Here is a 22,513-nt window from a genome sequence, read left to right as displayed (position 1 = left end):
TGATATTCTTCTAAATATCAGAAAATCGGCTGAATGGACGGTAAAACGGTAAAAATCAACTGTTTAACTCTGGGGGAGTATCCCTTTAAAAAAAAGTGGAGTATCCCTTTAAAAAAAACTACTCTTGTAAGCTATAGTGATTTTAAAAGTGATCATCGCTCAGCCTCCATTATAACTAAGAGAAAGTGAGAAATAAAAGTGAATTCTGCTTACACAAGGAAAAACACTCACCACAATCTACAGAACCACATTAATTAGTATATCCAAGCAAAGTAAAACAGGTTGCATTTATTAAACTTGCACTTAAAAGCAGAGAGAGGGCAAAAATAAAACGTGCTATTGATCAGCCTGAACGAGCATCCAGGAACGTCGGATTCAGGCTTTATTATTGAAGTGTACACAAGTCTGTAGAAACCAAAAGCACTGTCAGAGGGTCACCAGAGGATTGTGGGAACTCAAGAGTGGGTATGGGAGCGTGTTACATTTTTCTTTTAAATAGTTTGCTTAAAGAATGACCAGTATATTCTCACGTACAAACTGTCCTTGCACTAACAGTCCAAAATAAAATAAAATAAAAAAAAAAATTAACAAAACATTTGGTAAACATTCTCCACTAAAGGCAGTTCCCTTATATATACTGTGATTTCATCTTTCATTTTGTTTACATAAACAAGTTTAATAACATATCAATCAGTGGTTATTTAACAATTTGGGAAAATAAAGAAAGAAAAAAAAAAGCACAAAAAAAAATGTATACTCTTTTACAAGTAAATAAAAAGATTTTTCTCATCTCTCATTTTCTCCAGGGCGCAGCATAGATTTCAGCGGTTCGTCTTGTGTCGGTGGGTTTTAGCGGATTCATTTCCTTGTATTTTCTTGGTTTTGTCTGTCCTCTCTTTTTATGCTATAACATAATTAGATTTCTTACATACAAATATTGACAAAAAGATGGCTTAAATCACCAAAGCCATCCAGTCTTTTCTCAATATCAATGGATAGTCAAAGGCGGTGGGCGGGGCTTCAGGGGGAGAGGGGGATCATAGCTGTCCGTCGCTACAGTGGGCGTCTGGGCTGTCCGTCTGCTTGTCTGCATCCTGAACGGGCAGCTCTTTCACCATGAGCGAGGCGCTTTTCTCGGAAAACTCCTCCCCATCCGGCTCCAGGCCTTCAGGACAGGGAAGTTTCAACAACTCCTCTCTGAGCTGAGCTGTGTGCCTCTGCAAAATTAAAAAAACACATTCAGTTTTCCAAAAGACAACAAATGACCCAATTTTCATTGGTATATACGACAGTGTCGTACCTTTAGCGCAGCTGCGTGATGAGACATGGTTCGGCCGACTCTCTTATCGCTGCTGTACTGCTGGATATCACAGATCCAGCCCTCGCACTGCGCCATGATCTCCGCTCGCTTCATATAGAAGTGCCGATGGATCACCTGCACGCATACACACACACGCACGGTTAGTGTTAAAAATTGTTCTTGAAGAAGGGAATTGTGCATCAGTTCCCATAGAGCCCATAAATCAAACGCAAACCTCATATTCATTTTTAGTCGCACTAGAAAACAATCTGCTGATCTTCAGATTGAGACTCCAGTGACCTATAGGATTCATAAAGACCAGATGACCGATCGCACCACACAGATATCCAGCAGTCACTGCCTTTCCGCGCATGTTAATAAAAACAAACCAAGTGACCTTTTCGGTAACAAAGATCATAGGCAGGAAAGAGAGGAACTCCGCGCTCACGCGGACACACACTTCCTCGTAGTACTCCGAATCTGTCTGAAGGCGAGAGCTGACTCACTCGCTCATTCTGCGTCTCCTAGATATTCCTCCTCCCCATCTCACTTTGTTTTCTAAACATGTCATACATAGTGAAGGTGTATTAAACTGCAGACGTGAGGACTTGTTAATATCAGTCACAACACGCTGATTTAACACAATCAGTATCGTTTCCCCAGACATCGGGAGTGGCTCTTGGGTTGATCAAACGGGATGGTTCACTTTGAAAGATGTAGATGTAGGTGTCTTTGTTTCCACAGTATTTTCAATTTTGATATTTTAAGGTCAAACCGTTCTTGTCTTTTGTATACAAAAATGTATGTTTTGCGTGATCCAAAATGTAATATACATCTTCATATTAGTAATCATTCGTTACTAACAACTATACAATAGGCAAAATAACATAAACCAGGTCTGAAAAACATAAAATTCTGTAAACCTTAGATGCCATTTGGTTTTTAACTGTAAATAACAAGAAAAAATGTTGCAAATCCACCTGTTATGTCTTTACTAACACACACAGTCTCTCCCAGGATTGAGACGTGCACTTTAACCTGCTTGTAAAAGCGACACGCTGTTCGGATCAAACTTCTTGGGGGAAAAAAGACCGAGAGCAGGCGAGAGGGATTCAGGAATGAGTGCATGTGATCGATGGTCTTGCCAGTGTTGCCATGGAAACCCCGGCTGCCACTGCACATTACTCGCTGGCTCTGAGCTCAACCTCACCGGCCTTATATCTCTCTCTTTCGCTGTCTCGCTTCATCCATCCATCCTTCATAAATCTATCTTTCTCCCAAACATGGAAAGGTCAACCACCCAGACATGTGACTGTTACAGCCTCTCCCATAATACAGCGTTTTTTTCATATTCATTCAGTTCCTAGGACATGTGTAACGATATTGGAGAGAGAGAGAGAGAGAGAGAGAGAGAGAGAGAGAGAGAGAGAGAGAGAGAGAGAGAGGGTTAGAAAAAGGGTTAGAAGCAGAAATGCCATATAAAAGAAAATGAACTTGAGCATAGTTACGGTGTAAGGTTGTTGTGCAGGAGCGAGTGTGTGTTTCCTCTCCCTCTTCTGACATCAGCAGCCCACTATTTATTACCGTGCGTGACTGGCTCTTGGTGTGTGTGTGTGTGTGTGTCGGTGTGTGTGAGAGAGATATAGCTACTGTACGTGTCCTGCTTTTTTAAAAATTGCATGTGTGTGAATGTACTACACTCCAAAACACTGCTTCATATAGTCCAATGGCAGAAGCAGCAATAGAAATGTTCATTTTAAACACTTCAAATTCATTTAACACAAGAAATTAGCATTTTAGTATAATTGGCATTAATAAACGAAAAAGAACTTCGGCATGAGTATATCGAGGCCTTAAATGTCCATGTGCTCCATGTAGATAATGTCACCGGTCTCTCTTAAAAGTGCTAAAAGCAAATGTCTGAGGGGATGAGAGAGATCCTTTCTCAACAAAATGATTGTACCATGATTACATTCAGGCCCACATGGAGTCAACAAACAGTCTATACATTTTTTATATCCTCACCTCTATGCATGTTTGTTTATTAAACATTTTGCCTAGTTTCTTTATATATTCAGTAACTAATATGAGATTTAAACCCTTTCCACATAATTATGCATATTCTGTCTGGGCCAATACATCACCAGTAAGTACGAGTGCCATACGAGCTTCTGTGTTATAGCAGTCGATGTCCAGCCTGGCTCGGTTCTGCCCAAACGACAGCCTTTATCCCTCTCAACAATGCTCTGGTTGCCATGGCAACAGCCTGTTTAGTGTCCACTGTGGGATACAGAGGTAATGTACCAGCCACATAACTGCCTGAGGTGGCGAGGCAGCCGTTAGGCATGACATCAAATATCAGCTGAAGTGCCCATACTAGACCCAAGATGACATGGACGGATAATGCCAATGTGATGTGTGATGCCACATAGTCTGATCTGGCTACTGATTTTTCAACTATATGACAGTCTGGGGGAGTAAACACTCACAAAATACACACTCATGGCCCATATTTCTAGAGTTCAATGCACGTTGCGAGTTTATGTTTGGTAAATTAGATGAGTGCACACTTTTGAGTTAGCGGATTCATGATTCATATCCCTCTTTCAAAAATTTTTATTCTGATTCAGGCAGCTCCTCCTCTCTCTCTTTTCACTGAGCATATGGATGATTGCTATCTGGTGGTGGGGTGTCCATATCAAGGACAAAAGGAAATCAAAAACAAAGAGGGGAGAAGAACATCATCTATTTAAAATGACAAAAAGATAGGACAACTCAAAATGTGCTGCTGACACCGGACAAAAATCACCTCATGCATATATATATATATGTGTGTGTGTGTGTGTGTGTGAAGTAAAATAGACATTGTAAAATATTATTACAATTTAAAAATAACAGTTTTATATTTAAATATATTTAACAATGTTATTTATTCATGTAGCAAAGAATAGCATTTATTTGAAACAGAATTACTTTTTTACTAACAGACCGTAAACTTTTTAACAGTACTGTAACGTATACATGTTAAATATACATGTAACGTATGTATGTTAGTGCGCGTGTATATATATATATATACACACACACATACACAAATTATTCATATGTACATAATAAATATTGTATGTGTATATTGAATAGGGGATTATCACGCTTCCGGGATTTGTCAACTTTGTGCATGTCCACTTCCGACGCAGTTCAACAATGGCTGAGACGAAGGCTATATATGTCACTGCTCTGTTCCAATTTGTAAATCTAACCAACAACGCCAACCCTACTTAAGTTTTCATGGAATCCTGACTGAATTGAGTATAGGAAGAACTGGATTAAAACTTTAAAATAAAACAAGGTATAGCACGTTTATTTGCAGCCGGCACTTTAGTGAATCAGACTAATTTACCAGGGATGCCGTATAAATAAACTTAGTGTAGTCTGTCATCAGTTCGCCAGTGAGATCGGTAATTCAACGGAAGTGGCAGTGCACAAAGATCACTGAATCCGGAAGTACTACGTATCAGCGTGATAATCCCCTATTATATGTGCATGCATGAACCTCGGCACCCTTTCATGAGCCGATAAGTGTTTGTGATGAATGATATCTAACCTCTTTAAAGCAGGGTGAAGGGTTGCGGATCTGTTCTAGCATGGCCCACTTGACAGTGGCCTGCCGGATGTTTCCGTCGTACTCTCTGGAGCTCTGTGTTCCACTCGGCGTGCCCCGGGAACGCTCGTAACCTGGTTCGTTGAAGTATGGCTCAGCCACCAGGATGAGAGACTGGATTGATACCAGTACCTAAAATAGACAGACACACGTGTTATAAATCCAAGGTGAAAACACACACAGATCAGGTGAAAAGGTGAAGAACACACAGATCTCTGTGTCCAAAGCACTATTGTCCCAGTGCCCGATTTCCATTTATTGATCGGCTGGACACTAACTGTAGCACTAATCAATGGAGACATTTCTATGAACTGCTGGCAGCACTACATGAGCACAAGCGGGAGAGAGAGGAGAAGAGCCTGATCAGATCAATATTACAGGGCGAAACAGCTCCCCTGCCTATTATTTTGAGAGGTATGATGAAGGGAGGGAGGAAGGGTTGAGATGAGGGCAGATAATTACTGTAGGGAACCCAGGATGGGAATGTTGTAAATGCTTAATGGTCGATGTGTATGTGATATGACTAAATGGTCTCAGAAAGTGATGAAATGAGGGGTGTTTTCTCCAACATTCCACTGCTTTAGAACCGGTAGCATCGGTTTCAGTATTGAAAGTGAAATTCTTCCATACAAATGAGCATGAACAGGAGAGAGCAGGACAGCTTAAAAAAAAACTGATTATTTAAGAAAGAAAAACTACAAACGAACGGGATTTGGCTCACCTGTAGAAAGCTAGAGGTCTGAGGGTTCCATTTCTCTTCGGGACGCCCGTGCCAAGTGTTCAGGATACTTAAACACACCTGGTGGTTACCGAAGGGATGACAGCAGGTGGAGATGAAGAGAAGAAAAAAAACATAATGGTTAAACTAAACAATGATTACAAGCTTAGAGATTGACCATTATAAAATAAACAGGCAAATAAAACGTTTTTTTGTTGTTGTTGTTTGTTGTAAAATATATATATTTTTTGTAAAAAAATATAGCAATAAAAAAGAATAAAAAAATAAAATAATATTATTTTTGTATTTCCATTCAGTCAATATTCAGACATTTTTGAGCTGTAAAACAAACACAAAAAGTGTTTACACGTAAAATAAACATTTTTATATTTACTACCTACAGTCTATTTATCGGTATCGGTAATTGGGCACTGAAAAATCGGAGAAAACAGGAAGAAAACACTAACCTTTCCATCGTTGTAGAGATTTGGATTGAAGCGGACGCTGTGGCCACCAGTGGTCTCCAGATTAACAAGAGGAGGGGAGTTTGGGTAATCTTGAGGAAAGTAGACATCAAATTCAAAACAGCCGTTGGCATATGGTGTGTCTGCGGGCCCTGTTATCAACACCTGAAAGAAAAAGCAGGAAAAAAAGCCATTAAAACAGCAAGCCTCCAATCCTTCAAAGGTGACAAACGTTAACATGAAAGGATGGTGTTGAACAGCACAGGAATGATTGTGCATGTATAAACCATGTTTATAGAGAGAGAGAGAGAGCTAGGGAGTATGAACAGATACAGGCAGACATGTGAGTGAGAGAGAGGCAGATCGGAGGACTGTAATGCCATCCAGTAAATCTCTCTCCACTGCAGGCGGTGGAGCTGCACTCAAGCGTAAAGACTGTTTTGACATGACCATTCAAACGCAACACTAAACACACACAAAGCTGTGGCTCACACAGCTCACAAAGCTCAGTTTACTATTAATGTCCATTAAGATTATATGAAGTGTGGAGGAGACCTGGCCCGCTGTTAGGGGTCAGTGTAAACAGATGGAGCAGTGAGTGACCAGTCTGACTGGGGCTCCGCTTGTGGTCTGGCCTACCCGAGCTCAAGCCAGACACATTGACATTTACACACTTAGAGAGCAGCCAGGGTCAAAAACACATCTCAAATGTCATTAGGAAGAGTATGTGCACACAGCAAGTCTGTGTGTGTTAGAGACCAGAGGACAGCGAGACAAGCAAGTGACTGCAGGGATTCATTACGGCTGTTTTGTCATGCAGGAGAGATCGAAAGGTTCATGTTGACCCACAGTAAACAGCAGTGCTCGAGTCTGTCCGGGTTTGCTCTCATAAAACGGTTATACATATATACATACACACAAATAAATATAGTGTGATCAAAAAGATATGTAAAAAAAAATATATATAAAAAAGATAAAAATAGTATTTTTTTTTTTAATTGGTGCAATAATCACTCAATCACTGATGCCATTAATCATGCTCATCCATCTGCATTTTGCACATTGAGTACAATTTGTTATAATTAGTCAGAGTTTTAGTGATCAACAAATGCTCTGTGAATCAGTTTGACCGTCGGTGGATGGGACGAGGGTGTCTATTCATACCTTCATGATGTCGAGGCGTTCTTCATCGCAGCGGACAAACACACTGGAGGAGGAGGAGAGAGGGAGGGAGGTGGAGAGCGTGACCGCCTCCTGTGCTAATCGTCGAGCACGGGCGGCACTGTTGGCATCACTGGCGTTCTTCACCTGAGACAGGTAATGGTAGTTCACCTTAAACACCAGCTTAGAGTCCTCGTCCTCACACACCATTTCAAATGTGTCTGTGGAAGAGACCACACACGGACAGTTAGTTATCAGCAGTCACAATGACAATGCAATACGCCTGAAAGATATGATCAGATTCACGTTTCATCACATTTCCTCCAGAAACAGCCGTACTGTGTGTTCTGAAGGGTCTGTTCTGTGTGAGCCAGTGCAGACCTGTTAACAGTCACATCAGTTGAGATTACCTCATTCGTCTGAGGTGGGGCTGAATCATTTTTGGCAGAACAAAACTCTTGTCATCAATCAGAGCAAAGACAGATGTGAAATGACAACAAGAAAAGCCATTCTACTAGCAAGATAGATTTCAATTCAGATGCACTGTGCCCCTTCAAATATTTGATGCACTTAAAGGCGAAAAAGCAGCTGAAGGGGAAACAGCAATTTCCATCCATCTATTAACTATTTATTTGGTACAAATGTAACTTTCAAATGTAAATTTCAAATTGTAAATTGTTTGTGCTCGGGTAAAATGTAAATAATGATGTAATACTGCCGTATCAGTTTGAGCCAGAATCAGACCCAGAAAGCAGCGATGAAGAGTCAAGCAGAACCTCCTCAAACACGGTTTCTACAAAACGTTTCTGAATGGCACACTACATTTTTTAAAATTATTATTATTCTATTCTATTCTACTATTATTATAGAAGAATTTCAATGCGCTGTTACTTGAAAATGCTAGTGCCGATTGTTAGCTTTTGAGATACGTTTTTTTTCAATGACTGAGTAATACCGTTTTTTTTAAGTAATTATTTTATCAATATAGTGAACAACCGTTTATCTACTCCCAAAACTTAGTTTACTCAGTGTATCGTTTTCTTTTGGTGTACATGTGGCAACTATGTTAAAACCATACTGAGCGCTGATAACGGCAGCAGAAATTTTTTTGAGTTTTATACACATGTCTAATAAACACAAAATGGCATCGAACTAATTGGCTACTATAAACAGCATTGGAATTGGTTAACATTCTTGATCAAATCCAAAAAGTATGTCTAAAATTACATGAAAATAGATTAAAAAAATTAGTACACAATTACAAATTCAGGTCCAAAATGTTTGTACACGTTTGTCAGACATGAAATAGCATAACTAAGTGGCTACTAAAGCAAGCACTGGTATTTGTTTACGTCCTTGATAAAACTAAAACATTACGTCTGAAAATATACCTGCAAGTACATTTAAAATGATTAAGTCTTACTTACAGGTTGTGGCCCAACAACTACTTCCTCTGGTTTTAAAGTTGGAACTGCTTCATGTTTTAGTAACAGTTTCTTGCTGAATCCGACATTTAATTTGTGGAGATTCTGGATGCTGTCTTCCGTAAAATGCGCAGCACAATTGTAATTTTAAGGAACATAATCAACCATAAATTTTAGCCATTGTTGACGAACTACAGCATCCGTGGGAAGCCCAAACACCAAAGACCTGACAGCTAGGTGAAAATAACACTTTCGACGGCATGGCTACAGCTCTCCACTATTACTCTTCTTCTTCAACAGAGCAGCAGAAATATAGCCATGTCCCCTTTTTTGCATATTCCAGAGGGAGAGTTGATGTAAATGTATGGGTTTGTTACGTATAAAACTTGGGAAGTATCTCGTTGTAGTCCCATTCGAGTCGTTTTTGTAGGCATTAAACTTCCTGATTTTTAAAAGAGGATATCTCTGCTTACGTCAAACTTTCAGCGCAGCAACTTTGCAGATACTGTTCATGCACCAACAGCAAGATTAAACACTATTTAAAATGAAAACCCCTTTAACAAATGCATCAATAGTAAAATTTTGGCTGTTAACACTAAATTGATAATTCCATTTTAATGTTATGACCAAATAACAAATAAATAGCTAATACAAAATTTCTAAATGTTACAAGTGAATTTAAGCATTAAAACATTATCACGTATAATACAGATAGTGTAATAGATTCATAAATAATGTAAAATATTCATTTTGACAATTGCTATTAACAGTGTAACTACATGATTAGTGTTTTAAAGAATAATTTAAGTAAATAATAGATGATGGCAAGTATAATCTAAATTCAAAAATAGAGGAAACTGGAAACTGTTAACCAATATGGTATCAATTTCCTTGCATCCCTAAAATATTCGAAATTATTTGAAAAATATTGTGTAAAATGTTTAATAAAATGGTTGTTCAAAGTGTCAATTCTATTATAGATGCTCTATAGCTGTCTAATCAGCCAGTAAAAACTTGTGTCAATCACTAGAAGAGTGTAGTTCAACTCACCAAATTGTAACTTCTTCATTGCTGCTGTATATTTCTCCTCCATTGAACGCAAGATGGACAGCGGTTTGGGCCTTGTTGCTGCCTTCTTAGAGCTCTCTGCCATCTTCCTCTCTGAAAAACAAAAGACAGACACATCAACAACAAAAAAAGTGTGTGCATGTGTGTGTTTCAGAGTGGCCTGAGGGAGTGTTCGAGTGGATCACATGTTCCATCCTCTCATCTCTAAACAACCAACACATCCCTACGAGAGGCAAAAGTAACCTGAATGAGTGTATGGAGCTCTGCTATCAGTAAACAAAATATACTGCCAAGAAAAAAGGCCCACTTTGATCATTTTTTTTTTACTTAATTAAAAGACTCCCAATGGGACATGACTGACTGCAAATTTATTATCTTGATAAATAGCAATAAGCACTAAATGTCATGTTGTTACACAAATGAGTCGCAGCATTTCTGTTCCCCCAATTCAGATTGTTATCGAGAGGATGCCAGACTAATGACAACACCACCAGCAGACCATCACCACTCCAGTGAGACATATAAGACCTGCGGATAGAGGCCGTTAGAGTAACAACACAATTAAACCCCATACATTTATGGGGCTTTATGGCATTTCTGCAGTGGGTGTGTCCTTCCTCACATGCACATGCACTGTGACAGCCAATCAAATTATCATAGTGTTTAACATGTGCTTTGGACACGAGCCACATACAATTCAACCAATATCGATAGCTCCACTTACATCAGTGCACAATACTGATGGCGATGTCGATACCGAACTATGAGAAACCACTCACGACCAATCAGACACCCTGACTGCGCAGTCTTTGGGCACTTTAAAAAAAAAGATGGAGCACTAATTAAACAGTAAAATGGGGTGGTAAGTAATGTCTCACTTCTATTATCATATAGATTTTCCTTATGGATGGTGACAGCAGCATTGATCCACCTCACCACGTTTAACGCCCCTTTCATTCTCTCATCACAGAGAGAATGAGAGCATGAGATACCCAAGAGAGGGTGATAGATAAATGTGGAGATTAGGGCTGGGGAAAAAATTGATTTTTCGATTAATAGTTTTTTAAAATGTGGTCGATTCAAAATCGATTCTCAACGGCCATGAACTGATTTATTCCATATTCAAGGCTCGCAGTGCTACGTCTTCTCTCAAGGCGAGCGTCAAGCACTGCAGGCGTCGATACACACGTGTTTTGGAGTCGGGACATGACGGAATAAAAAGGTTTAAATATTCATGCAATTTTAAACTATCCAAAGCTCACGCACTCTCAGAGTGCACATACTGTAAAGCCTAAATCCGTAATCACAAACAGATCGCCAGTAACAAAAGTTCTGTTTTATGGATTATATCACTTTAAAAGTTAAAAACGTGCAAAATTATGTCAAAACTCTGGTCTTGGTGAGTCACCTCATAAAGACAGTCGGTTATGTCTTAAGTAAGCATGAAACGTGTGTGACAGAGAGGAATGTTATTGGTCAATTTTGCATCTTGCATCAAAATCCTGTCTATTCATTGTATGCATTTAGTGTATAGTGTACCTAAAATAAAAATAGTTTTATATACAGGTTTGTGGCACTTGATTTCTTTGTATTAATTAACCACTTGTAAACTTATATACACTGTTCTTTTTTTTTTATTTATAAATATAGGATTTGCATTACATCCATATTCATGATAGTCGAATCGAATCGAGAGCTTGTGAATCGAAATCGAATAGATTTGAATAGATACCCAGCCCTAGTGGAGATAGTACCTGATGACAAGGGTTTCTGTCAAGGAACAAATGCTCAAAGAGGTCTAAATTTCCCTTAGCTATGACCTGGAGGACCCGAGAAAGACAGTTTGCAAATGTTAATAAACAGATGTGACTTCAAGAGCTTTAAACCCCAGGATTAGAAATTGTCATGGTCACATCCATTTTTATGAGGTCAGTGTAAAGGGACTAAACTTCATTATACAACATCTCTGTCTGAAAATGCACCCTGGCCATGACTAAGGGCTGTTGGTTCAAATCTTAAAGAATTAGCACGACATAGATTAAGTCTAGTCTGACAAACGAAACTGCCCAGTAAAGCTGACTTTCCGTTTAAAAGTCCTTCAAGAACGCAATCAGGCTTTAGAGAGCCTCTGGTGGGGCTCTGTGTTGAAGAGCCATTTCTCTTTGGCTTATTTTGTCAGAGCAAACAGTCACTCCATGTCCCCCAGGGCCCTTGGATAAGAAAGGAGTGCGTCTTCAGCCTGTGAAATACACACCATCACTCTCCGGACTGACCACTATACATCCAGCACTGTCCTTCTTTCACTTGTGCTCTGATTCAAGTGAAAACCGGGAGCTGTCTGAACCATCCACAGACTGCAAAGTAATTACCATGGTCCAGCCCCAGAAATGCAGTAACGACATCGTTAAAATAGTCCATGTGACTTTAGTGGTTCAACCTTAATGTTATGAAGCAATGGGAATACTTTTTGCAAGCAAAAACAAACAAAAATAACATTGAACAATCTATTCTCCTCCCTGCCAGTCTGCTACGCGATTCACGTAAGCACCATAACGCATGCATGTGATCGTGCTCAGCAAATAGTGAACCAGCGTTCTGCTGTAAAACACTGAAGAGCTGTACTTTGTAAATAGTCCAACAAAGTGAATGGCAGGGAAGAGAAGAGTTTGTTGAATAAAGTCGTTATTTTTGTGCACACAAAGTATTCTCATCGCTTGATAAACTTAAGGTTGAGTCACTTTGACTATTTTAACAATGTTTTACTAACATTTTTGGGCCAGCAAATGCAATTACCTAGTAGCCCATGAAGGAGTGAGACAGCTCTCAGATTTCATCAAAAATATCTTAATTTGAGCTCTGAAGATGAACAAAAGTCTTACGGGGTTGGAACAGCATTATGGTGAGTAATTATAATGTTTTGTAATTATTTTTGGATGAACTGATTAACAATTTTATGAGTCACTAAATTTCATTTAATTAATAATTTATTTTGCGTATTGATGACTTTATTGTAGTGTCTAAAATGTCGAAAATAATATAAGTGAAAAATTAGTCAATGTTTCTAATCTGGAAATTCATTAAATACCCATCTGTTAAGCATTTTAAATCCAAATTATTATTATTCAATAACAGCACTTAATGGAAGCATTTGGGAAATAGTAGATTGTTCTTACCGTGGTTGGCCTGCCGTAGGTTGGTTGTGGCAGCATAGACAATCTCTGCAGTTTTCTGGATGTCGGGAACTAGCAGCGTCAGGCCTTCTGGCTCTGGGTCAGATGTCTCAGCCTTCATTACCCCTTTACTTTTGTCTTTCTTTGACCTAAGGTGGACAACGAATCATCATGGGTCACATTTCTATTTCTGTAGATGCAATATCTTATTAATTAGGGGCCTATATTTGTGCTTGTGTGCATGTGAACATGTGAAATGTGTCATTGCACATTCAGAATTGGGTTGAGAGGACCACAAAAATGGCATAGAAAAAAAACTGCATGTCCTCGAGACAAGAGCTTCTCAACCTCTCATGTCCCCAACCCTGAAACAAACACGCACTGCTCATGAGAGGTGCTGGTAGACACTGAAATGGGCAGCAGATCGTGACTTAAGTCCCAAAGTAAACCATTAAAAACAACATCCAGCTGTCTTGCAGCTAAGCACACACCCTCACAAAATGCATCTTTCATTAAGGAGGAGGACGGAACATGAAAGAGAGAGAGAGAGAGAGAAAGGATAAAGAGGACATGAAATCATAAATGTCCTTTGCCTGTAAGTGATGCAAAGGAGAGTAATTAAGATGGCACTGTCATTCAAGGGTACACGTATTACTGTATTTTAATATACATTTAAAAAAAAACATTTAAAAACATTACAAATAAAATGCTTTTAAAAAATTGTTTTCAGCTTTAATTTAAAAACCTAAAACCTTTTTTGTAAAAAAAACAAAATGTAAATGTAAAATATAAACATTATTCCTTGAAAATACATTGCTAAAAATCAATTCATAGTGTGTATGTGTTCGGTTGAATGAAAACAGGGAAAAACTATTTTAATCTACACTATTTTGCATATACACTACATGCGTTTGTAACAGCAGAAGCTCAGGTCAGTGTGAAGGTCACTGGAAAATGGAGTCATTACAGGGGCAACCGAGGTGCACTGACTGATCTACTGTGTGTTATTACTTTGATGAAACAAAGGTTTTGACTTGTGGCGATAGCATCAGGTAACATCTAAGTCATAAGTCAGGTTTTTTCATGCAGGTCAGAGACGGTGAGTGTCAAAGGGGGAACATCCATCCATCAGCAGTCACTCAGCCCATCCTCTGTCCTTTAGTTTGACTGACCAGTGTGAGTGTGTGTGTCTAAGAGAGAGGAATAGCGCACCTTAGGCGGTTGGTGTAGGTGTCCACGCAGGTCTTCATCTTGGCCAGTAACATGCCGACGGAGGTCTGACACTCAGTGCGTTCTTCATCCTCCTCTTCTTCGGCAGCGTCTCCTGATAGCGGCAGGAGCAGTGGAACCAGGCTGGTGCAGGTGGAGATGGCTCTTAGCAGCTCCAACAGAGCACGATACAGGGGTACGTGACGCGCCATGTCCAAAACTGCAGGAGACAGAGAGAGAGAGAGACATTACGTATTAAGACAGGACACTTATAAAAGACGAAGTTGATTACATCTCTTAAAAGACAGAAGGACAGAGGGAAACAAAGGACGATCCACACACATATTCAGCCTCTCAAGGTTGAAGTTTTTAGGTGCCTCCAAATATTTAAATAACTGAAATCGTTCAGCACAAGGAAATGCCATATAAACGGAAGAGTCGTCTTGCACGCATTTTATAAATATGCAAAGAAGGACACTTATGTTGCACTTGCTTAAAAGGATAGTTTACTCAAAAGCAAAAAGATTCTGACAGTAAATATATTCACAAAAATATTTATGTTCCATTTTTACGAGCATAAAACACAAGCAAATCTTCTACTGAGCATTATTTGATGCTATGAGGACCCGTGATTTGAGGCACTAGGGCTGTTTGTGCATGTATTTCCTGTTTGAAGAAGGCACGATAATCCTTTTGTGGCACAGCGCAGCGGAGTCTTAAAGCCTGAACAAGGACAGTGAGAGAATAAAAGATGAGAGGGAACGAGACGGAGAAAGATTACTGAGGGTCTTCAAGCATAACGCTATAATCAGGCTCATATTATCAGTGTGTAGTTGAATGTAAGAAACTTGAGACCTGAGTGCATGTTTGTGAGACTTGTGTGTATGCTATTTTAAAAGGTTAATTTTGTTTTGGAGGTCTTCACAACAGGTTTTCATGCATCAAAGGGCAAAAACACTTTCATTTTCTCATAATCACCACATTTTTCAATGATTCCCAAACAAAGAGCAAGCGCTTTGCGAATCCCACTTTGAACTCCGAGAATTGCGAATCAGTCGTCAGTAAAATGACTGGTCAAGTAGCGGGCGGACATTACGCAAATGTATCTTCTAATGACGTAGTAGAACCGAAAAGTAGCAGGATTCGAATATAAAAAAAACCCGACTCGTATTGGCGGGTCAGAGTCGATTGTTTCTTTTGGGAGACAATAACTATTTATATCATGCATTGCACTGCATGAAAGGGAATGTAAAAAATAAATCATAACAGGGGCACTTTAGGAAGAAAGGAATTTTAAACACCTGAAGGGAGCTATTTCAAAGGGTTTCATTTGAGTGTGCGCTCACTGCGAGGACAACATAGATCAGAGAGCGGTTAGTGTGCGTGGTCCATCTCAATGTCAGTCTATGTTCCAGATTCTCCTCATGCTCTCCTCAGTTCAGACCGTTTCTCCTTCACTCTCATCTCATTTACAGACTAACTGATTTACTGCACACCAATCCTCCTCTCTCTACCTCATCAGACATTCAGCTCCATGCTGGATTGGGTGGATGATAAACAATGTTAGTGAGCGCGGAGAGGACACATACGTCAGCTCCCCTGCCCTCCATTGCCGTGCACAGAGAAGAGTGGAGATGATGGAGCAAGAGAGGAGGGAGGGCACACAGGACAGGACAGTAGGATGTAGAAGGGGAAGATAGCAGACATATCCGAACTTGAGAAGAGAATAGAGAACAGGCAAGGGGACCAGAAAGTAGGAGGGGCGAACAGAATGGAGGTAAAGAGAAAGCAGAAGACATGAGAAGGAAGTAATGACAAGTGGAAAGGTGACCAGAAAGGAGAAAAGGAAACAGTAAAAGATCAGAATTCTAGAGAATAGAGGAGAACAAAAACCAGAAGAGTTAAGAGGTGGCAAGAAGAAAGAAGATGAGAGAACACAAGAAAGAGAGGGAGAGAAAAAAGTAGATCAGACAAGAGGCAAAAAAGGAAAGGGGAAATCAAGAAAAAAATGAGAAAGCTGAAAAGATAAGTACAAAAAGGAGACGATGGAGCTCTGAAAGGTGGAGAGGAGATTAGAGGAAAAGAGCAAGCAGGAAAGATAAAAAGGGGAGGAGAGAAGAAAACCAATGTGTAGAGAAAAAGCAGAGAGAAGACCAGACAGAAAAAAAAAACAGAAAAAAGAAAAAGGCGGAGTAAAGAGATTATCTTATTATAGATAATACTATAGTCTCTCGTCAAACTCCTCACAGCAGCTCTAAGAACACTTCAGTATCATTCATCCCTCCATCCATTCCCTCTTCACCAGGAAGGTCACAGGTCATCGGGACTCAAACTGATCCACCGAGCTTTAAACGATTCTTCATTTTGTACCTTAAGACCTTAGTGAGTGACTGACCTCTCACCCCATCGTCTCACTGTCTACAAAAGATGTTAGCCTTAAACGGAAGCTCCATGCTCTGTGTGAGAGTGAGAGTGAGAGAGAGAGAGACTTGTACAGACAAGATACATCTTTAAAAAAATAAAATAAAAGTAGTGTCTCATACGCAGCAAGGCTGTGTTTATTTGGTCAGATATTTATTGGAATACAGTGAAAAAATTATTACGATTTAAATAATATTTTAATTAATATATTCCTGTGATGGCAAAGCTGAATTTTCAGCATCATTACACCAGTCTTCTCTTCAGTGTCACATGATCCTTCAGAAATCATTCTTATATACTGATTTTCCACACAAGAAACATTTCTTATTTTTATCAATGTTGAAAACAGTTGTGCTGCTTAATATTTTTGTGGAAACCATGCCCGCCAGGATTCTTTGATGAACAGAATGTCAAAAGAACAGCATTATTTCTTTTGTAACAAATGTCTTTTCTGTAGGGCAGTATAATACAGCCTCTTTACAAGGCCCCATACACACACACACAGGAACCATGAAGAAACATTTTATGTGTGTGTGCAGTGTGTCACAGTTCCCAGAGCATGTGGTGGAAACTCATTGTCACCATGACAACAAAGATCTCGAGGACAGGCGGGACAAGACCCACCAGCAGCAGTGCAGAAAAGCAGACTAGCTTTTTGCCTCGTGGGTTAGTTAAAATTTAATCTGGTTATTTACAACGTGCAGAAACGCATAACTGTTCATGACAAGCAGATAAAGAGAGCGAGACAAGAAATACCAGTTTATAATAGGACTCCACTATGAAATATGTATGCGTACATATAAATATATATATATATATGTGGGTGTGTACACTTTTTTTTGGTGTGTTTGAAGAAACACTAGCACACTTTTGTTGAAGTAAATCAGGCTGACAGGAGTCTGATTATAAATGCCGCTTTGCAGAGCGGAACTGGGCCTGGAGTCTAATGACTGACACAAAAATCATGCCTCCCAAATCATTCAGGGCACAAGAGTCCTCCGCCTGTCTGGAGTGTGTGTAAGTGAGTGAGCAAGCAAGAGAGAATCCTTCACATGAGGGCCGGCTGGAAAGAAAGACACATGCAGCAAGAGCTCAGAGAAGCACTCCATCAATAATGCAACAGAACGAGGAATAAAACAAGATGAGCGCTACAGCATCTCCCTTTCACACTTTTGCATCTCTGACACAGACGACACCTGAGACGCAAGACATGGACTGATGGCACAACCCGACCACTGACTCAACAGCTCCTGATCCATGTGCCAAAGACATGAGGAAAAGAAAAGACAGCAGAGACTGAAAGATGGGTTATTTATCACCACAACTTGCACAAAAATACACAAGCATCTAGAATAGAGATGCTGCAATATTAAACTTCTGCCTGAAACTGGAATAAACAGCTGACATTAAAATTCTATACTATTTGCCATCTATACTAAGCAAGTAAAAACAAAACACTACAAGTAAATGCTATAAGCGAATTTGGCGATTTTAATAACATTATATTTATTATTGTTTTAAAGATTAAATTCAATTGAGCTTTAGATGACAGCTAAGGTCATTTAAATGTAAAATAAAGGAAATAAGCACAAACAATTAAAGGACTAGATCACTTTTTTTTAAAAAAAAAACAAAACGTTTGCTGATACTTTACTCACCCCATTGTCATCCAAGATATCCATGTCATTCTTTCTTCAGTCGAAAAGAAATTAAGGTTTTTTTTTTGGTAACCAAACGGTTCAAGGTCCAAAACATAGTTTAAGTGCAAACTGCAAACTGTTCAAAGGGCTTTAAACGATTCCAGACAATGAATAAGGGTCTTATCAAGCGAAACGATCGCTCATTTAAAAAGTTTTATAAGCTCAAATGCTCGCCTTGCTCTGTTCTGTGATGCACCTTCGTGACTCTCCTGTTTGACTCGTTTATCAAAATGAACAAATCTTTTTTGGAGTCATTTGGTTCATTCAACGAACGAATTGACTCGGAAAAAGATTTGTTCATTTTGATGAACAAGTTTGAACAGGAGAGTCACACAGAACAGAGCAAGGCGAGCATTTGAGCTTATAAAACTTAAACTTTGTTATTTTTTTTTTTTAAATGACCGATCATTTCGCTTGATAATACCCTTATTCAACGTCTGGTGTCGTTTAAAGCCCTTTGAACAGTTTGCAGTGAAGAGACTTTCAAAAATGTAAAAAAACAAAGTAAAAAAAACCAAACAAACAAAAAAACCCTCTTTTTTTTACTTCTCATACTTTTAAGGTTGAGTACCACACCAAATCCAACAGCATCATCAAAATGAGTCCAGATTCTCTGGCTTTAAACCAGCTGACCCCAGAGATAACAAGTGACAGTGGCGACTCTCAGAGTTACTTTAAACACGTGGAGTCAGCCAGCAGACACTTTGGTGCCCTGACAATCTGATTGTAAGCATTAACAGCGACACCCTCATGAGAAAGTGGCACCCTTCCAAACGTTTATGTACGAGTTGATTACAGGAGGTATCTGCGCTGCACAAAAGATGTAATTTCAGGAAAACAGTCTTTTATCTGAGGAAACTCTGTGCCAGCACAGGCTGTTTATACACAAGAAATGTTTGCTGGAGCTAATGGTGACGACCACAGGGCTGTAATTTTCCTCCTCTGCAAAGCTGCTATAAAACCCTCAGCTAACGGAAGGATAACAAAGCGCATTCTCCCCTTTCTGCATCATTTAAAGCAACTAAATCATTCAGAGCATTTCTCTCATCTGAAGAGGAATAAGTTTCTGATTGTGCTCTAAAGACACCATGTCTGTCTACTCATGAGGGCATTTTGGACAGCGAACTGACCAACTGATGTAAGTGCCAAAATTGACAAAACTATTTTTTTCTTCATGGTCACATGATCCTTTAGGAATGAATAAATCTAATATGCTGATTTACTGCTCAAGAAACATTTGTTATTATCAATATTGTTCTGGAAACCATGATCCACTCTTTCAGGACTCAGTGATGAATAGAAAGAAAAAAAATAATTAGAAGCAGATTTTTTTTTTAACTGAATAAATGTCACCTTTGATCAATTAAATTCATTTTTGCTGAAAAAAAATCCTACTGAATAAAAGCTTTTGAATTGTATTGAAATGTAGAATTGATTCTACAAGGTTAGATAAACCAGTAAAAAACTGTTTGAAGACCAGCATCCTAAAGTCCACAAAGCAAAGTTGACTGAAGGCCAACAAAGCAAAAATAATCTTGAGGTCCAGTTACTTTCTGTGACCATTTCATTTTAATGACCATGCCATTTCTGTCCTCCCATCCATCCTTTCACTCCTCCACTCTTATTTCTTTATCCAATTTAGCTCCTGTGCACCCATACAGGTAAAAAGGGATATCTATCTCTCTCCACGCAGGAGGGAATAATTAATTCTGACAAGCCCTCTGACTGACATTTGCCATTTTGTGTGGGTACACACATGCTGTTAAAAAGCTTTCGAGAGAGGAGAATATGACTTTACAAAGGGCACCTGTTTAAATGAGCAGAATGAGATATATTAATTAGGGGTGTGCGATATCGGCAAAAAAAAAAAAAAAAAAAAATCTCAATATTTGTCCAACGATGATCACATTATATTTCTCTGAGTGTTACAGTGCTGGTACCTTGGACAGCTGACTCATAAAGTTTTTTTTTTATTCTTTCGTATTCTGTGTGGTGGTTAGTTTTGCAGCAATAACAGAAATTAATTGTTCAAATGTTGAAATAGATTTTTACCTTTATAAGTGTATTTTTTTCATTTAGCCTATGCTTAATTTATTATGTCAAAGTTTTACATTTAATCAATAAAGAATAAACAAATCGAATAATAAGACACTATAAGGCTGTTACCAATGAAATGAAATCAGTATCAACTAAATCCATATTTACAATGCAGAGGTATTTACACAGACTGTTTAATGCAGCTCAGAGACAAAAAAGATTTTAAAAAATATATAAAAAACATTTTTAAATTGAAAAGATACTTTAAATATGAAACTAAAACCACCAGTAGGTGGTGGCAAGACAATGTTAATGAGCAAATTTACATTGAGTCATTAATTCAACAGATTATCTCAAACAGCTGATCACTTCAGGAGCAAAGCATTTGACTTTTTGAGTGAGTCATTGAACCATTCTTCAACCGATTCGTTCAAATGGAAAAAACTAAAACAGCTGTGTTGCTCAGACGCGAAATATTTCTGCTGTGCCTTGGTTTACTAACCAACTAACTTGGTTTAACTGCAAATGTGCTATTAATTTTATAATTGAGTAAATTAAGCAGTGAGAGCGTGCTGTGTAAATGTGCACGTGCAGTCTAAGCTAAACTGAAAAGGCTAGACCAATTAGTGTATGCACTCTCTAAAAGTGTTTTTTTTTTTTTTTAAAGTGAGAGACATACTCGATAATATCAGATTGCACATTGTTAAAACAAAAACTACAATCTATTTTGCACATCCCTAATATTAATAGATCACAGCGGAGAAAACCGGCTGACTGCTATTACAACCCTTCACTACAAACATCTTAATGAGAAAAAGAAACAGTACACTGGGGGAAAAACCTCAGCTAGAGAAAAAATAATTTATCTTGCAGGTTTCGACTGTCAGATATGAATTGTGTGCATTGTTCAGAGTTTGTCCACTAATGATGATCGTGGTGGAGATTTAGAGAAGGAAAAAAAAGGTAAAGGCATGAATGTGCATTGGATGAGTGCACACACATCCATTAAAAGGTTTCCAAGCCATCACTCACTCTCTCCATTTTTGGTGTTTGATCGAGGGGAGTAGGAGTGCATCCTGCAGGATGTTGCGGCAGGTTTGAAAAGCTTGTCAGAGCTGACCCAATTCAGCACTGTCCATTTCTGTGAGTCTCTGCAGAACCTTGCTCAAGGTCTGTGTTACACCATCAACTTCTGTTTTAAAAGCTATATAAATACACTCAAGTTTCAAGACTAGGGGTGTACCCTAATGACTACCACTAAAAAATTGAGTGCCAAAACTGGTTGCAAAAGTGACTAACCTGATAATTTTACAGTTATTTTAAGATCGTTGCTAGTTTTTTTTTTTTTTTTTAACTAATGATAGTGTATAAATGTAATATATAATTTCCTGGTCACTCTTTTCCATGTAATGAAAGTAAACAGGGACTGGAGCTATAAAGTCTTTTTTTTATAATTGCAGCAAGTTTATTATTCAGAATTACTCATTTTGTGTTTCCTGGAAGTAGTTAAAACAAACAAAAACAAAAAAAAAACCTGTGTTGAACAACTGACTACAAAAATGCAAGGAATTTATAAATGATTCCAAACGATCGCAGATTCGCATTGCTTGAATTTAAAGGTGTTTTTTTTTTTATAGGTGTGTTATTATTTTATAACGTTTCCCGAGTTGCCCTTATAATGTTTGCATGTTTTTTAGATCAAAAATAGTCATAATTTTAATTTCCTAGCCTGATTTTACCCTCTGATTTGAACACTCTGTTAGAAGGGGCGTGTCTGCTGTGGGATTCAGTGTAACCAAATGCTTGCATATGAAATAGCTACGCATTACATTTGAAACTCTCTCACATACCTTTACTAAAGCTATTATACATTTTTACTACTACAACTATAGAGATTTATGAATCGTGAGAAGTTTTTAAAGTATTTAGATCTATTCTCATCACATAAAATGTTGCTGTGTTGAGCATTGAGCAAGCAGATGACAGTCTGTTGATCGAGAAAATGAAGATATCATCATTGCAATTTGCAACGCAGTTTCTGCACTCTCTCTAATGCTTTCACCAATGCAAACACGATGATGTACATACAGTAAGAGCTTCGTTGTGCAGTGTAACGTGTGTCATTGATTTCATAATGAGTTGTCCAGATAAACTCGCGCTGTGTGGAAAGATTGTTCTTT

At 38.6% G+C, this 22,513-nt stretch overlaps 1 protein-coding gene across 11 annotated transcripts in view; it reads right to left on the bottom strand.

Moving 5' to 3' along the window:
- Positions 1-268: 268 nt before the first annotated feature.
- Positions 269-22,513, bottom strand: part of birc6 (baculoviral IAP repeat containing 6) — a 92,590-nt gene continuing 70,345 nt past the window's right edge. For all 11 annotated transcript variants that reach the window (XM_039669528.2, XM_039669561.2, XM_039669570.2 and 8 more), the window contains exons 66-74: positions 14,179-14,395; positions 12,970-13,115; positions 9,779-9,889; positions 7,308-7,525; positions 6,147-6,308; positions 5,683-5,760; positions 4,905-5,093; positions 1,301-1,435; positions 269-1,217 (exon numbers count right to left, since the gene is read on the bottom strand). In XM_039669528.2, the coding sequence (XP_039525462.2) occupies positions 1,038-1,217; positions 1,301-1,435; positions 4,905-5,093; positions 5,683-5,760; positions 6,147-6,308; positions 7,308-7,525; positions 9,779-9,889; positions 12,970-13,115; positions 14,179-14,395 (1,436 nt within the window). In that variant the 3' untranslated portion in view covers positions 269-1,037. The remainder of the gene's footprint in view (positions 1,218-1,300; positions 1,436-4,904; positions 5,094-5,682; positions 5,761-6,146; positions 6,309-7,307; positions 7,526-9,778; positions 9,890-12,969; positions 13,116-14,178; positions 14,396-22,513) is intronic.

The sequence above is a fragment of the Pimephales promelas genome, chromosome 15 (assembly GCF_988280905.1).
Source record: "Pimephales promelas chromosome 15, fPimPro1.hap1.1, whole genome shotgun sequence".
In the NCBI taxonomy this organism is placed as follows: domain Eukaryota; kingdom Metazoa; phylum Chordata; class Actinopteri; order Cypriniformes; family Leuciscidae; genus Pimephales; species Pimephales promelas.
The sequence above is the reverse complement of the archived record's forward strand: the minus strand, read 5'-3'. Positions and strand labels throughout refer to the sequence as shown.